The sequence below is a fragment of the Podarcis bocagei genome (genome assembly GCF_964188305.1).
Source record: "Podarcis bocagei genome assembly, chromosome: 6".
Taxonomy (NCBI): Eukaryota; Metazoa; Chordata; class Lepidosauria; order Squamata; family Lacertidae; genus Podarcis; species Podarcis bocagei.
The window spans coordinates 66,002,111-66,019,925 of NC_138130.1; the positions used below are offsets into that span (position 1 = coordinate 66,002,111).

The 17,815-nt window shown below is 42.6% G+C and overlaps 1 protein-coding gene across 2 annotated transcripts; it reads left to right on the forward strand.

Moving 5' to 3' along the window:
* Positions 1–902: 902 nt before the first annotated feature.
* On the forward strand, positions 903–14,543 carry POGLUT1 (protein O-glucosyltransferase 1). 2 transcript variants are annotated; one of them, XM_081199316.1, is made up of 12 exons: positions 951–1,095; positions 2,205–2,326; positions 3,101–3,191; positions 4,155–4,298; positions 6,366–6,501; positions 6,631–6,752; positions 7,559–7,618; positions 8,684–8,783; positions 10,715–10,773; positions 12,317–12,484; positions 12,647–12,703; positions 14,263–14,543. In XM_081199316.1, the coding sequence occupies exons 3-12, from the start codon at positions 3,163–3,165 to the stop codon at positions 14,417–14,419; spliced, it is 1,032 nt and encodes a 343-aa protein (XP_081055442.1). In that variant the 5' UTR covers positions 951–1,095; positions 2,205–2,326; positions 3,101–3,162; the 3' UTR covers positions 14,420–14,543. The 2 variants fall into 2 exon arrangements, with proteins under 2 accessions (XP_081055441.1, XP_081055442.1); XM_081199315.1 differs by lacking the exon at positions 2,205–2,326 and having other exon boundaries at positions 903–1,095.
* The last annotated feature ends 3,272 nt before the right edge of the window (positions 14,544–17,815 follow it).

The window sequence follows — 17,815 nt, forward strand, 5'->3', positions numbered from 1 at the left end:
ACATTTTAGTCCCTGATCCTCGTTTTTCCTCGTATGGAACATCTTAGCATTCACCTTTTTTTACAGAGTACTGAATGTCAAGTGTGGCCCACGGTGCCTAGCGTTCAGGATTCCCTTTGAGAAGGAGCGCCGAGGACACGCGCCCGGGAGAGTTCCGCGCTCCGACGCGACTCTGCGCACGGGAAACGGCACTGGTTGACCCGTTTGATCGCGCTTGCGATGAGGACAGCAAGTCTGAGCCCACCGCCGCTCCGATGCTACTGGAACGGCTTGCCGGCTTCCTTACGGAGCTCGGGGAAGCCGCCGTCTTACGTACATTAAAGCACCATTTAACCCAGAGCGATCAGTTAGTTGCAAGTAAACAGCGGTTGCAAGTCAAAAGATTGGGTTGCATAAGGCTGATTTGCACAGGCCTCGTTCCTTCCCCGTTGGGCTCCGTCAGAGGACAGAATCATCCTGCTGGTCGGACAACGGGAAGCGCATCAGCGGCAGATTAATAAGGTTTCCAGATATTGTATTTTTTTAAAATAAACAATTTCTGTAATGCTCCGCCCGCCCCCCGAAGATCTCAGATCTGGTGGTTCCAGTAGGTCTTCCGAAGTGGTCGTGGCCGCAGATAAGGGAGCCTTATCCTATTGTTCACGCCTACTTTTGTGCATATTGACTACTCGCAAGCAAGCCCATTGAGTTCAATGAGGGGACGTAAATGCGCATCGGGATATGTGCAATCGTGCAAACGCGTCAGAGACATCTAGGGCGCAATGCTGCCCACGCTGACTTTTCCAAGGGGTTTACTTCCGCGTAGACACGTAACTGTGTACTGCTACTCGCCGATGATAAACTACAAGCCCCATAAATCAGAGCGGCACAGCAGGGACGTAATTTTCGCGCCTGCGTAGTTAAGGGCCCGAGGCGCGGTGGGACCAGAGGTTCCGTCCTTTCCGTTGCTCAATGAAACCTTCCTAATGGAGCGCCGGAGCTTTTGATGGTGCTGCGCAAGCGCTGTGGCTGGAGCTGGCACGATGGAGCATCCGCGGCTGCTACAAGTTGCAAGCCTGTTTCTGTTTGTTCTGTGCTGGGGGAAGAGATCGGCTGGTGAGTCTGGAGTAAATGCCGCCGGGATCCTGCTTTGCAGAGGGGTCGTGCCCCTCGTTGGCATGTGCGCAGCCCCGGCGCGCCGCTTTCTTGTCCTTGCTTCTCGTTGTTACAGCTTTGTTAACAGTAGGCTGCAGGTTTTGTGTGTGTGTGTGTGTGTGTGTGTGAGAGAGAGAGAGAGAGAGAGAGAGCGCTATAAACACGGGCGTAGAACGGTCTTGCAATCTTGGATCGCCGCCTCCGGTCCCGGTTCTGGCCACATGGAGCGATGCGTGCCCAAAGGCAAAACTGATACTTCCTAAGTGGCTCCCTTCTCTTTGTCCCGCAGAAATTCTAAAGTCTCCGAGAACTTCCCTGCTTAACTGCTCAAGAAGTGCTTCTGCGGCTGCTGGTGGGGGCAGTACAGTACTGCTCAGCAAACAGGAACTGATTTACCCAACTTAAGTGTATTAAATTAATTAAATATTAAGTGTGTGTGTGTGTGTGTGTGTGTGTGTGTGAGAGAGAGAGAGAGAGAGAAGGAAGGAAGCAAGGCCCTGATGAAACTCATACCCTTAAACACATGGGGGTCGTCTTTGTCTTGGAACTTGTGTCCCCACCCCCCTCCTGCCAGAGTAATGGCAAAGCGGACTTGCAGGCAAAATGAAATGAGTGTCCCAATTTTAGACGCTCTTGGAGTGCACTGTTTTCTTCAAACATTTGGGGCTAAGGATAAAGTTGCTCTTGCATCATTAAAATGTCAAAACTTGTGACATGTTACACAGTCCACTTCTGCTGGTGATAGCAGACTCTTTGTGGGGCTTGTCATTCTCTTCCAAAGCACCAACCCATGCATCTCAGTCAGGCAATCTGGTCTAGAAATGGAAGGATGTGCATGGATTGAACAGCAGCATTATTATTTAAAAAAACTTCACTTGGTGTAAGTGCACTAACTCAAACAGGCAAAACAATTTTCATGCCTGCCTTCTTTAATTTCCTGTGGTGCAATTCTGTGCATGCTAATTCAGAAGTAAGTCCCCACACCATGTTCAGTGGGCTTGCTTGGGTAAGTCAGTGTGTTTTAGGACTTATTTATATATTGCATTTATATCCTCCTCTTTCTTCCAAAGGAGCCTAGGGCAGTAAACAACAAGAGCTAAATCAATAAAAACATCCGAAAAACAATTCCAGTGCCAGCGCAGATTGGGCGAAATCTCAACCTAAAAGGCTCGTTGACAGAGGAAGGTCTTTGGTAGGCACTGAAAAGACAAGAAAGCAGAACCTGACTGATATTCAAGGATTGTAACTTTTTTATGTCGCTGAGGTTGGGTTTCTGGGTTTAAAGCAGCTTTCTTGTAAGACAGGCTACTCTTTCATCACTAGATTAGGTCTCAGAAACAAGCCTGCCACTACACCAGTCTCATGTGGAAATGTGATAACAGAAAGCTACAAAACCAAGACCCTCAACCTCCCACATCGTTGCTGATCTGAAGGTCCATGAGGTTACCACCTTGCTGAAGCTAAACAGATCTAGGCCTGGTTAGTGCCTGGATGGGTGGCCTCCTAGGAGCAACATGCACAACATTCAGTTCCACGACAGAAGAAAGGCTGGAAGGAAATAGAATTAAATAAATATACAATAAAATCCTTCCCTTCCTCCAAAGAGTTCAGGGCAGTATAAATTAATGATACAAGAAAGTTGACCAATACTGAGAAATGCAACTCTTTGAGAAGGGATTCAGCAAGGAAATACCATTATACATTCAGGGGAGTGTTGAGAAGTTCTGGAGGGCAAATAAATGGTGGGGGAATTTGGCCAGGTCCCCCCACAAGGGGTTCACAGCATTTTCCTTGAAGGTGCTGTGGTTAAGTCACTGAACAGGAGGCTGGATCCAGATTCATTCTCAACACACAGGACAAAGCCTTGGCCAATCTTGGCACCTTTATCCTGTGTGGGTGGGCAGTGGGACCTCTTGATGATTGTGTCAGATTGGCCAGAATTTAACCCTCCTTTTGTATCTTTCAGATACAAAATGGAGCAAATTCCTGGTTCAGATAGACAGAGCTGTGGAGAACTACAAACCATGTATGCAGGCAAACTGCAGCTGTCATCAAAGGTAAGGGGCCAGCATCTCTCACAATCCAATTAATACTTACAGTGTGATATAACTCACCAACTCTAGGTTGAAGGTATTACCCTAAGTATGCTGAATTATAAGCACCTCATGTTATTAGGGATCATTTGCAACAACCTCGTTATTGGGAAGCAGATGATGTGTGCCAAATCAGACCTGACACCATTTACACAGTTAATAATTGTGACGGTTTCTTTTAAAGAATAAATAGCATGGGTGGTGCCCTGCTTGAGATTGAGAATTGATTCGTGGGTTAATCCATCTCAGGTCCCAGTCTGGATTAGCACCTGCCACTGGCTTTTAACAATTTTTGCACATGCAATTCGTTCACACAGTTGCTAACTGCATGGCATGTCTAGTTGAAACTTGTGCTGTCTTGAAATAGTAATATTTAACATTGTAACCACCACCACCTGTTTATGAATCGCTTGTTGCAGATGAGAGCCTCGCAGTGATAAAGCACTAAACACAACAGAATATCAGCTTGAAATATAGTACCTTAAAATGTCAGTCTACAGTCAATCAGATAAAGGATGGTATAGCAGTTTAATAAATAACAACTATAACACAGAAAAATCCCCCTCAACACAGAATTGAATTAATATTCCTATATTAATTCCTATATTTAATATTTAATGACACAGGGTCATTAAAAATAGGTTCTGATTATTTGTGTGTATCTATTGACCAAAAGTAGAGAGGAAATATGGCGTCTTTGTTGGAAATATAGTAATATTGTTACTAGGTGGACCCAATGGTGTTAATAGTTTAAAGTAGCTCCCTGTTTCAGCTCCCTCTCTCTCTGTGCAAGGCAACAAGTTCAATATTCTACTAAAGTGATTGTATTGAACCATCCCATGCTAAAATCCCTTCCTGGAATGACTTAGCTCTTATACTAATTTTCCTTAATGTGTTTAATGATGGGTGGAATCTTTCTTCCCTTAGAGTTAGGGAACAGGACTTGGCTCCCTTCCGAGAGGGGATCTCCGAGGAGCTGCTGTCAGAAGCAATCAGTCGGAGGCTTGGGACGCACTACCAGATCATTGAGAAGAAGTTGTACCGTGAACATGATTGCATGTTCCCTGCAAGGTGAGAGCAATACGGAACGTATCAGAGAGAGAGAGAAAACAGGAAAATCTCCCTAGCCTCCTTAACCTATGGGTCACTGAGCAGAAAACATTTGAAAGGGCTAAATTCCAGTGTAAGAGGAAGAAACTGATGAGGCATTGCTTTGCCTGAAATGTAGAAATTGCATTTGCTTTTGTGAGAAATCAATATTGACATGGCACTTTAGTTGTACGAGGGGGTGATGCGGGTTAGAAGCTGAAAGAAATCGGCAATAAATGCCTCTTGGGAGCAAGGATAATGGAAAGGGATAACTTGCTGAGTTGTCTAAAAACAGTTGTTTGGGTGTCAGAAGGAGCTTGTGTCTGCGCCCAGCTTGGTTTATAGTCATAGTAAAAAGCAAACAACACCAGCATTGCAATGTGTCCCTATTGCTTTCTTGTTTCATTTCAGTCCCTGGGCTTTTTGTGTGGTCATGCTGTTCCTATGGGTATAAAAGCCTTTCTCTGTCCTCTGCTTGGTGTTTCCCTTCAAGTCTATCTAGAGAGACCCCATTATCAATTGCCTTGCATTCAACCAACTCTTTCCTTCACTATCTCTGCTGCTTGTGTGGTGTGCCTTCATTCAAGTCTTGGTCTCCAAGACACGGACACTTTACCTTCAGTGCGGTGTAGTGGTTTGGGTGCTTGACTAGGGTTGGTGAGACCTATGTTCAAATCCTCACACAACAGCAAAACTCAACTAGAAGACATAACCTACCATACGGGGAGGATATAAGTGCAGGCCGGGGAGGAGAACCTGTAGTTCTTGAGGGAAGGAGTAATACAAAAATAATGGGTGGGAGTCAACAAAGTTTTACACAGAGTAGGCCCATTGAAATTAAGGGGACAAACTTAGTCACATTCATTAATTTTAGTGGGTCTACTCTGAGTAACATGCAGTTGAACGCTATCTGTGATAGGAAAATGCTATACATATACTCTCATTAATCCTTACAGCATCCCTCCATATCCAGTTAGTATAATTTTTCCTCTGCTGAATTGTTTGAAGCCCTATAAATGCAAATGTGAGGCAGAGGAAGACTGCTGAAGGGGATAATGAGAGATGGGGAGTTTCTTGCTTGGGGCCACCTGGTACGTTTGTGGGTGAGGCTCAAGCTCAGGACTTATTGACTCCTAACTCAAACACTTAACACTGGTGTATCCCTCCCATCTCATGCGGGTAGCTCTCTGAATCTTTTCGAGCTTATTTTCACAATATAACTGACTTTAAGTTATACTGTAACTGTGTCCTTACAGCACAGAGTCCTAACATATGGACAAGTAATTCCATCAACATTGTCTATAAAATTTTCAAGGGTTCACCCTTAGGTATCCAAAATGGCACTACCCATGCACAAGGAGGTGATATAGGCAGACATGGGGAAAACTGCTTTGAGGTTCCATTACAATAAATCAGTAGGGACATTTACTTCAATAAAAACTGAATAAAACCCGAATGTTTGCATAAGTACAAATTTTGGCATCTGTCTGTTTCATGACACAATTGAAAGAGTGTGCCATCGGGGTTAAAGTCTACCTGTTGGAGAGTTACTGTAGAGACCAATACAGGAGAGACATGTTTCATTGCAGCTGGGGCAGATGAAAGCATCCAGTTATCCTGCTGCAGATGCACCATGGCATTTCTTCTCTCTGCTCTTCTCCCAGCGGTCATTTCTCCTCTGGTCACTGCTGTGAATACATGACCTGACTGTCTGTCTTCAGGCACTACAGTTGTCTGCAAGGGATTCCCACACAGCAGGGTTGATGTTGCCAGCCTTCACGCCACGTTTTCAGACATCTTTGTAACACAGAGTTGGTCTGTCAATGGGCCTGGTGCTTGAAGCCAGCTCCACAAAATACGTTAGTACGTGTTAGCTAGTGGCCATAGCACACTAACTATCTTTTGCAGGAGAAATCTGAAAACTGAGTAGGAAGGGAAATGAAATGGAGGATGATCGATGAAGGCATGGCTGGGACTTCATTTTCTTACAGGTCTCACTTAGTATGAGTAATTCTCAAGGCCACCCCTTGCACGTATTGATCTCCACAGGTGCAGTGGGGTTGAACACTTCATCCTTGAGATCATTAACAACCTCCCGGATATGGAGATGGTGATCAATGTGCGAGACTACCCCCAAGTGCCCAAGTGGATGAAACCAAAGATACCCATCTTCTCCTTCAGTAAGGTGAGAGAGAGAGTGGACAACTCCTTGGTCATACTTGGTGGGGACAGCTAATACACTTATTTGAATATCTTGCATCACGGAGATATTTTGCAGGAACTAATGTGCTTTTGTCTCTCTATTTTCTGAAAGACGTTGGAATACTATGATATTATGTACCCTGCTTGGACATTTTGGGAAGGCGGGCCAGCTGTTTGGCCAATTTATCCAACAGGCTTAGGACGTTGGGATCTAATGAGAGAGAGCCTCAAAAGGTATGTTTCTGGAGAGAAGGATGAAGCTTGTTTTGTGGAGCTTCACTCCGCAGTCTGAAGTGTGTTTCCTAAGAAATCAATCATACTTTGTAAGATGGAAGTATGCATGACATCAGAACTGGCAGTGATCCACAAGCTTTGTAAGTTGTGAGGTACATCTAAGCTAGCTGAGGCTGCGGCCCTATACCCACTTACCTGCGAGTAAGCTCCATCAAATCCAATGGGACTAACCTCTAAGTACACATGTATGGGATTGCACTGCTAATTTGGGAGGGCTTTAAACAAGCCAAATTGGTGGAAATCCAAACAGGAGTTAGCATATGGGGTAGCATATGGGGTAGCGACTTTGCAGACATCCAACAGTAAGATGCAAGAGTTTTGGTATTTTTGTGAGTGTCTATTAAGGGGAACTTCAGCTTCTCTTTATAACAACGTGAACTTGCTAAGATCCCCTCTTTTTCACAGCCTTTAATGGCATAGAGGCTGCCATCGTTGCTTTCTAGAACATCCTGCGGTGATGGAAATAAATACATTGATTCCCAAATATGACACAAACTGACCAGTTTCTCTCCAGCGTCATCAATTTTAGATGTGAAAGAAGTGGCACATTAATCAAATGGTAAAATGCCTTGCTAGAATAATGGGTGATGCAACTAATAGCATGGAGCAGAGTTTGTTTAGTTGAGGTTACTTAACCTAAAACCAAAGAAGGGATTCAGAGAAATAGGATGGATTTCTTTGCTTCTCTTACTAAGGTGTTATATGTCCATGTTTTTAACATCATGTACTGATCAAACTCTCCTTAGCTCTGCAGAAAAATGGCCCTGGAAGAAGAAAATTTCGAAAGCCTATTTCCGAGGGTCCAGGTGGGTTAGCTCCGTTCCCACTTCCTAACACTGATATACTACCGATGATTTGTATAGTGATAAAACCAGGGCATTAACAAGACATGGGCTATGTACTGTGTTGCCCAGGAAGATTCAATGTTTACAAATGATATAAACAGGGCTCTGACACATTCTCAACAGGGGTTGATATTTTCAGTTCAGAACAGGGCGATTGTTACCTAGTAAAACAGCTGTTGTTGTTGTTATTGTTGTTGTTTAGTCGTTTAGTCGTGTCTGACTCTTCGTGACCCCATGGACCAGAGCATGCCAGGCACTCCTGTCTTCCACTGCCTCCCACAGTTTAGTCAAACTTGTGCTGGTAGCTTCGAGAACACTGTCCAACCATCTCGTCCTTTGTCATCCCCTTCTCCTTGTGCCCTCAATCTTTCCCAACATCAGGGTCTTTTCCAGGGAGTCACAAAACAGCTGTACTATGCAGTAACATTCTCAATTGTTGATTGTCTTTCTTGCATTCGGGTAACTATTAGTGTGCAGCCACTGTTCCAAATATTTTACTCAAAACATACTCAAAACAAAAGACTCCCAAATGATTTACATATACAAGATACAGAGCATCTTAGGCTTTGCTGAGGTGGTGGAAATGCTAGTTTCCTGCACTTCTTGTTCGTGTTCCTTCTCTGCTTTATTATATTCAAACAGAACTTTCATACTTTCTTGATGACAGGATGGCTTGTGGATTTTTTGTGTGTGTTTGGATGCAGTAAAGAAGCAAAAATACATTCTAGATCGTCTGTATCTCAGGGGTGGAGAACCTGTGGCTTTCCAGATGTTGGACTAGAGTTCCCATCAGCCCCAATGAGCATGGTCAGTGTTCTGGATGATGGGAGTTCTAGTCCAGCAACATCTGGAGGGGTAAACATTCCTCACATCCGCTTATATCTGCAGTGATGTGTTATGTATTCATCTAATTATTGATGGAGCTCAGCTTCCTACCATCGTTCCTGCGGCATATCAGTAAATTAGATAAGTTTGTCTTCCATGGAGAACATCGTTTAACAGATTTATGTGTGGTTTCACTGGTAGGACAAGTTCAGAGCGGGATCCCCTCATTCTTCTTTCTCGAGAAAATCCAGACCTTGTTGACGCAGAGTACACGAAGAACCAAGCCTGGAAATCCGAAAAAGTAATTACTCTTGAAGGCAGCTCTTTCCTTTCTCTTAGAAAAGGGGTGTTCTGTTGTTTCAAACTCTGGCTCTCAGGAAGAGAGCCCCTGTTTTTCAGGACACATTCATAAGATCACACACTGATATCATGGAATAATGACCCCTCCGTGGTTCCATACTTGCCAACACTAGCACAGGTTAAGAACCTCACTTCAACAATAAGTATGAATTGAAAGGATGGGGGGAAATGTCTCCTGTTGACTAATTGTTAGTTCTCCTGGGAGGCCAGTGTAAAAGTGCCATTGGATATGTGAAAAGGAAAGGAAAAACTTAACTGTGGGGGATTATTCGTAAGTAGTGTCGTGTTTAAATTAGGTGCTAGGAACTACATTCATGGCAGTAAGACATTGGAGCATCATGCAGCCAGGGCCCTGGATTCATGTTGTGCTGATGGGACTTTGATTTAATTATGAAACCTAATGTCACACACTTTTTCTGGGAGGGTGTGTGAGGGAGGATACATTGTCTTAAGACACAGGTGGGGAATGTTTTCCAGACTGAGGGCCACATTTCCTTCTGGGCACCTTTCGGGGGGCCACATGTTAGGGCCAGAGGAAAAAGTAGGCAGAGGAAGAAATTTGACTGGACTTGCTCCTGCACACACTCGCAATGTCTTCCCTATCCTCTATCCATCCAGGCAAGCAGGGGGTGGTGGTGGTGGTGAGGAATTATGAAAGTTCAAGGACATTTCAGGCAGGGAAAAGAACTCAAGGAGGGTGCAGAGGAAGGCTGGTGAGGGGTGGAGCTTGGGAAGTGGGTGTGTGGCTGAGGAGGAAGTGTGAAATCTTAAGGGGTGACTAATCTTAAGCATTGCCTTAATTAATTGGTTGTGCCCCAGTAGCAGGGTTGCCATATGTCTGAAATTCTGGACATAGCCAGAATACTGCAATCAGAAGCAGCATCTGGGTAAAGCTCAACAACAACAATTTTATTATTTATACCCCGCCCATCTGGCTGGGTTTCCCCAGCCACTCTGGGTGGCTTCCAGCACAACTTTCCCAGCAGTGTCCAGATTTTCACTTTTTAAAATATGGCAACCCTACCCAATAGGAATGTGTCAGATATTCTGATTCTTTTTTGGTTGATTGTCCCATAGCTTGTTGCCTGATTTGATTTTCATTGAGATGCTTGGTTTGGCATTTACCTTATGACACAACTAATCATTCTCGTGCTCTGGTTTTATTTTGTTGCTTGCCAGTTGTGTCTCTCTGCCATCCTCTAGTTATGTTGTGACTGAGTGGCATGTTCTATAGGATGTAATTTGGAACTTCTCCACTTAAATATCTGCATTGCATTTCAAGGTGCAGAAGAGGAAATAACCAGGACTGTAGTGGAATTGTCACTTAGATGAAGGTGACGCTTTGCTGTGAACCTTAATGATCCGATGAGCTTGTAACTGACCTACCCACTGCTCTGCATTGTGAGGAAACATTATGCAGCTCCAGCCTCTTTGTAAGGAACATGTGACAAGAGGACTTTGGACTGGCACTAAAATAAGTATGAAGTTCCAGATATACACATGCCAAGAAAATGGATTAGGAGAAATCACTGCTTTTTGCAATCTTAAAAAAAACAAAAATTTAATATGTACCTTAAGCCTGTGCATGTTTACTTAGAAGTAAACCCAGGTGAGTTCAACAAGGCTTACTTCTAAGTAAACGTGTACAGGATTGCATCCTTAGAAATATTTGGACTATTACATTTTCTGTGACAGGTTCCAGGTTTATTTAGATTTCCTTAGGAACAGGGACTCTAATTTTGTGCCTTCTGAAAATAAATCTAACAGAAACTGTGCTTGTGCTTATGGTGTTTCACTTTGGTTGTAGTCAGTAGGTAGATGATATATAACAACAATTTAAAATAAATATATATGTATCTATTGTTCCTAAAGGACACTCTTGGGAAACCACCAGCTAAGGAAATTGCACTAACAGACCACTGTAAATACAAGTAAGTAGCTGTGTCAGGCTGCAATTCTATACATAAATACGTCAGGAAAGTCCATTGAACGTAATAGAATTTACTTCTGAGTAGACATGCGCAGGATTGAACTGTCCGTCTAGAAGTTATTGGGACTGTTTTCATCTATCTATCTATCTTGTTTTATGTTAAAATAGATACTGGAAAAGTCTTAAGACCATAAAGATGTTCAATTAACCATTAGTTGCAAGACAAGGCATTTGCTCCTATCTTCATGCTGCTGCTATTGGCACCTTTTGCCCTACCCTGAATTGTTTCACAAGCAGGAATATATTCATTCTGTTTGTGCCTTGGAGAATTGCTTGTCCGCTCCACCCTTATGAAAACTTTCTGTCACACAGTTGTGTTAGTTATTGTAATTTAAGGAAGGCATTCAAGGAATCCCAAAGAACCACTATATCCCCTGGGTGCTACTAAGGATAATAAGTAGCTGATATGATTATACTCTGTGGAATATCAGCAGCTCTTCTGGTAAAGCAAACCGAAGGCACTCTCATCTCCGGTCCCTTGAGTATCTCTGTGAGATATTTCAGTGCCACATGCAGATGATGATCCTGCAATACTAGTGTGTTAAATGACTTCCCCGAGGTCTTTTGGGAAGAGCAGAATGGTGCCTGGAATAGAAATTATGGATTCTGGCATGGAGGTTTTTTAAGCAGAGTAACTTCTGCATTTGTGTTTTGATTCTGCATCCTGCCATCTCCCTGGCTTTTAAGGACAAAAACTTTGGCAACTAAGGTTCAGGCACTGTTGTGTTTTTATCTAAAATTTTTTTTAGATAAATGTACTTTTTATAGGCCAGGATTGAAACCAAAATGCAAGCCAACACCATAGATCACTATTTCCCAAGCTTAGGTCTCCAGCTTGTTTTTGGACTACAGTTCCCATCATCTCTATCTAGCAGGACCAGTGGCCAGCGACGATGGGAATTGTAGTCTAAAAAAACCCTGGAAACCCAAATTTGGGAAGCACTGCCATAGATGGAGCAACTGTGGTTACGGAAGTTTTGATTTGCCGTATTTGTCTTTCGATACTCTGTGGCAAGAGTCAAATGGCTTATGTTCTTCCCATATGACCCTTCTGTAAAGCAATTAATGTAGTGAATAACCAAGTTGAGGAAGAAAAGCCATGCCCTTCTCATAGAACTATATGAAGGAGACCTAACAGATCTTTGGAGATAGGCAGCTTGCTGCCCTCCAGACATTGGACTACAATTCCCATCAACCCTGACCCCATTGGCCCCAATGGCTGGGGGTGATGGGAGTTGTAGTCCAACTATGTCTGGCAGGCACCTTGTTGGCTAACTTTGATGTAGTCCTACTTGAACAATGATCAGATCTTTCAAGAGCATGCAAGCATTTATTAATTGTTGTAAATTATTCAAGTTTGAATCTCTAGAAGAATAAAATTCACCTAAAGCTGCATAACCCAGTTTTGTTCAATGATTAAATAAATGCACTGGTTACTGGAGGAGAGGGAATATTATAAGATGGTGTCTGTTTTTATTATACAGATACCTCTTCAACTTCCGAGGTGTGGCTGCCAGTTTCCGCTTCAAGCATCTCTTTTTGTGCAACTCGCTGGTGTTTCACGTTGGGGAAGACTGGCTGGAGTTCTTCTACCCTCAGCTGAAACCTTGGGTTCACTACATCCCAGTCAAATCAGATCTCTCTGATGTCAGGTGAGAAGTTGAAACTGAAGTTGCAGTGGCATAATAACCACTCCTTGCGTACTGAGGTAGAAACATCAATGTACCATGGGAGCTTCCAGACCAGCTGTTTGTTGAACATCCTTGCTGATACATTCACTTGGAGGTTATACAACTTTGCCCACTTTGTTTCAGGGAGCTGCTGCAGTTTGTGAGAGAAAATGACGAGGTAGCCCAAGAAATTTCAAAGAGGTAAGTTTTCCTTATATGTAACTTTTGTGTAGCTTCCATGAGGCAATTATTCCCACTGCAGAGCACCAGCTGTTGTGATGACTGGCAGAGGTCATAATAACTTTTGAAAATAAAACTTGCAAAGGCTCAAGGGCAATGAAATTCAGGACCCTTTTAAACAGTCAGTAAAATTCCATCCCAAATTCCTTCCTTCAGTATTAGTGTGGTATCATGTTCAGATATGTCTCCTCCTAAGTCATACTTTGAGCTGACCTGTTGAAATCAGTGGACATGACTAACTTAAATTCAATGATCTAGTGACTCTGACTTATGTATACAGGTCAACGCGCCCCAACAAAACCCTGTGCCAGGGAGAGGCAAACGGGGAAAGAGCTGAGGGGAGAAACCAGCACTTACAGAGAGCCGAAAGAGATAATTAGTAGTCTGTCGTCTGATAGCAAAGAGGAGGCAGCGAGGGGGGAGGATGAGCCCGGAACTAGTCATTCTGTAAACAGAGGAAATCAGAGGCGTGGTTTCCGCAGACTTGCATGTTGGGCAAAAAAAAGTAAAAAGAAAACAGACGCGGCATCTTTGCCGACTGGGTCGGACATGATTTGAAGCACTGGAGATGTTCTTTTGAACTTTGTAAATAAATCAAAGAGATTGTAACTGGCAGCGAGCCCGGAGTTTTTATCTATGCCGGCTTGGCAGCACACACCTCTTACACCCTGATTGGGTATGTGCTCTCATGCAATATACCTAACCTTCAAATAATTGTAAGGAATGTTCAGCATAAGGTTGGGCATTATTATGAGGGGAACAGGGGAGATTGTTTACTGTTTGTTGCTTTGGAAAAGAGGACCACTCCTGAAAGGATCAGTGGTTTTTAGTAGTTCTTAAATTAAAAAAGCATTGACTTTTTGATGTAAAGGAAGAATGCACTCCCAGTTCTTCTCCCTTTTAGCCGTGGATGGAAGTTTCAAGACATGAGTTGAACATTCCTGTGCCTGATGTTGATCCTGGGAAAGATGGGCATGGTTTGCCCACAAGGCCCTGGCAGGCTGGTCTCTGAGACCTGGAGGGCAGAGTTAGTCCTGTGTGTCAAAGGTCTCCCACCACTGGGATCTTCAACATAATCAAAATTAAAATCCTGTGACACCTTAAACACACAGAAATGTGCTGAGGTTAAGATCTGGGGATTGAATGTACCTGCCAAATGTACAAAAGTTGCCCATGAAAGCGTATCCCACAAAATGTTAATCCTTACCATGTCTTATAATTCCTTGCATTTGCTGCAAGTGGCTGGGTTTGGTTTCTGTACTGTAGTTTCTCCCTACAAACATTATTGCTGTTCTCTTTAAAATCAAATTAACTATCATAACTTCATGCCCAAGGAAACCTGAGAGCTCTAGCTTAATGGAGCAGATAATTTTCTGTTAGCGATCCCTAGCCCTTCCCTCACAGCACTCCCGTTCCTTGAAGAGATGCACTGATCATTAAGCCAGTTTTCATCCTTAGTTCTTGAGGTATGAAAGCCACTAACTGTAGTCATCCTCTTTGCTTGTCTTTCTTGCCTCTAGAGGTCGCCAGTTCATCATGGACCACTTGCGAATGGAGGATATCTCTTGTTACTGGGAGAGACTTCTGACTGAATACTCCAAAACCCTGACTTACAAAGTTAAACGAAAGAGTCACTACAGTGAGATTTCATCCAGAAACTTGAAAACAGAACTGTAAAAATATTTTTAAATATTCAGGACCAAGACTTGTGGACACTGTGAAATCCAAAGAGCAGAACGGTTTTCTTCAAGCTTAGAGGAAACAGTTATTGTTACTTACTGTATTAAACTATTTTATCAAATCTGGTATTTTCTTTGATATCATGGAAAGTAGATTTTTCCAGAAGTGTTCAGCTATTTGGGAAGCCAAAGTTCCACTGAATTCTAGTATTCCTTTGTGGTGAAATCCTTTTGAAAAGGGAACTGATGTTCCATGATGTTTAACTGACTCACCATTTAACACCAGATTAATCCTATGGAGTGGGCTGTACTTTCTTACTGGTGAGTGAATCATTTCATGAATCATCATGGATGCAACATTTAATAATGTGATCTGTGTAGCGTTTGGACAATAGTTCTTTGCAAACTTCGAGTCTTTATATATTGCCCTCTTGCAAAACATCAATGCGGTACACAGCAATATGAAAAACTTTTTAAAGCAATTCAAAATAATCATTAAAATAAATGATTACACAACCCTAATTAATAATAATAATAACAATAATAATAAATAATTTTATTATTTATACCCCACCCATCTGGCTGGGTTTTCCCAGCCACTCTGGGCGGCTCCCAACAGAACACTAAAAACAGAATACAGTGGCACCTCTGGCTACAAACTTAATTCATTCCGGAGGTCTGTTCTTAACCTGAAACTTCTTAACCTTAGGTACCACTTTAGCTAATGGGGCCTCTCACTGCCACCACGTGATTTCTGTTCTCATCCTGGGGCAAAGTTCTTAACCTGAGGTACTACTTCCAGGTTAGTGGAGTCTGTAACCCAAAGTGTTTGTAACCCGAGGTACCACTGTAAAACTTCAAACATTAAAAACTTCCCTAGGCTAGGCTGAGAAATGCTGACCAACCCAGCTTTATAGAGTTCATGACTGAGTGAGGCAAAGCTAGACAGTATGTGGGAGATTTATGGTCAGAAACTCTCACTCCCCTGCTTTTCTTCTTATTACTAATTAACTGCCTGACGTAGCCCCTTTGAAGATTGGGGAAGTGATTCTAAAGACACAGGTTTTACTCTTTTCCTGATCTGAACTACTTCCCCAAAGCTGCTATTAGCTAGAGAGAGGGAAAAGACCAGCACAGCTTCTTCCTTCGCTCTTGTTTGTGAAAAGCCACCTTGCCACTTCTATTCAAGGACTTATTTCCATGTCGCTGCAAAATCTGGGGAGGAATGAGAAAGCTTGCAGTGCTATGGAGCAAATGGCAGGCCAGCAAAAGATGGTAGTTAAGCCATTCCACATCCACATGGAAATAGCTTGAGAAGTACACAGCCAAGTTGTGTGTCCCATCCCTCACATCTCAAATATAGTCTCTCCTGCCTTGATTTTCAGTCTGAGTTTCTGGCAAATAGAAGAAGAAGAAGAAGAAGAAGAAGAAGAAGAAGAGTTTGGATTTGATATCTCATAGTTCACTTTGCATAAATCAACAGTGTCTGTTCAGTGGTAGTGTACTGGCAAATTCAGAAATGCAGGGTCCCTTCATGATAATGTGGTTAAGAGTGCTGAACTAGTGCTGGAGAGACCTAGGTTCAAATCCCCACTCAGCTATGAAGCTCAACTTTTTATTTAACTTGGTTTTTTAAAAAAAGTGTACCATCCTTCACCTGGAGATCTCAGGGCGGTTCACAATATTAAAATACAAAATACATCATAAAAACAAGAAAAAACCCACAAACCAATAACCGCCCCCCTTCCCACATCCTCCTATAAACACATTAAAAAGGGGTATAAGATGTTAATCAGCCAAAGGCCTGATTGAAGAGAAATGTTTTTGTGTGGCACCTAAAGGTGTATAATGAAGGTGCCAGCCGAACCTCCCTAGGGAGAGCATTCCACAAACAGGGAGCCACCTCCGAAAAGGCCCATTCCTGAGTTGCCATGCTCTGAACCTTTCCTGGAGGAGGCACACAAAGAAGGGCCTTAGATGGTAATTACAGGATCTGGGTAGGTTCATATGTAGAGAAGTAGTCCTTAAGGTGTTTTGGTCTTGTCCTTGGGCCTAATGTATTTCACAGGGCTGAAATAAATAGTCACAGCCATGTTCCTATACAACCTAAGAGTATACAGTGTGCAATATACAATAATTACACAATAATCTTATATGTGCTGCAGAAATAGTAACAGGTTTTTGATCCTCCGCAACCCTGGATCACTGCTATATAGGCCTGTACTCACTGAGAGGCGGTGAGAGAAAATTTCATATGCTGCAGAATGCTATATTAATTACTGGTTATGTCTCCTGAGTATGGCGTGTGTGTATTGTAGATATTGGAAACTGGTGCTGCATAGTATTCCTCATTACCTTCCTCACTGAGCTTATAGATGATGGGGAAGAAGAAAAAAACAGCATGACGCTAAAACAAATTTGCAGATGCTGTTTAAGGAAGAGGGACCAATACCAGACATGGAAGAATTAACTCAGGAAATCAAACTATGTGGCATTATTGTGCTGGATAGGAAAGAGGAGGAAGAATGTTAAAAAATGAGACAAAACCCTAAATTTATCTTCAGTGAAGGGAATTAATCTGGTGTGTTCTAAAACTCATTTTTAAATGATCTTTTGGATTAAAAAAGAAAAACCTGTTTTGATGGCTGAATTAATACTGAAATTCGATTTTTTTAAAAGCATTGTGACAACAAAGAACCTGGGCAACGGACAGATGTTCTGCCCTACATGAACTACTTGTATTTTGAACTACTTGTTCAATGAACTACTTGTATTTTGTTTCTGTCACAAATGTGTTTTGGGCTGGTGAGAAAGGTTATAAACTTAAGGATTTACTGCTCTGTTCCAATTACGTATTGCAATTTGCCCATTGGCTAGTTATATGTCGGGAAGCTCAGGCAGTAAGCTTTTCTTGTTTTCTTTTCCATTCCGGATAAGAGCATGAAAGATTGACTTCGCTCAGTGATGAAAACTAAGGTAACTTTAAGTACAACTGCTGCTGACAGCAGGTATCACTGGACATGATGGAACTTATTTTTGATCAAACGTGCATTGGGTGCATTACATATTTACCCTTACTACAGTTAAAAGAACCTTGCTTTAAGTTCCTCAACAGAATTTGGAGCAAGTTTGCACTGTAGTCTCCAGTAGCAGTGCTTTTAAAATATAGCTGGAAGCGTTAAATCTTACTAGCTTTACCTTGATAGGCTTCGTCAGAGGGGAGGAATACATACAGCAGTAATAATAATAATAATTTATTATTTATACCCCGCCCATCTGGCTGGCAGTGGACGTATATCGTTCCGCTTTTTTTTAAAAAAAAAAAGCCAGAGCAAATAAGTTGTCTGCAAAAATAGACAGGGCTCTTGAGCCTCAACAGCCGTGCAAAAAAGGG

Excerpts from the sequence above, each read along its gene's own strand:
- POGLUT1 (XM_081199315.1), top strand. The coding sequence starts at position 1,023 with ATGGAGCATCCGCGGCTGCTACAAGTTGCAAGCCTGTTTCTGTTTGTT. Across the intron at positions 1,096-3,100 it reads CTGGGGGAAGAGATCGGCTG|ATACAAAATGGAGCAAATTC; the intron begins GTGAGTCTGGAG and ends TGTATCTTTCAG. Across the intron at positions 6,502-6,630 it reads CCATCTTCTCCTTCAGTAAG|ACGTTGGAATACTATGATAT; the intron begins GTGAGAGAGAGA and ends ATTTTCTGAAAG.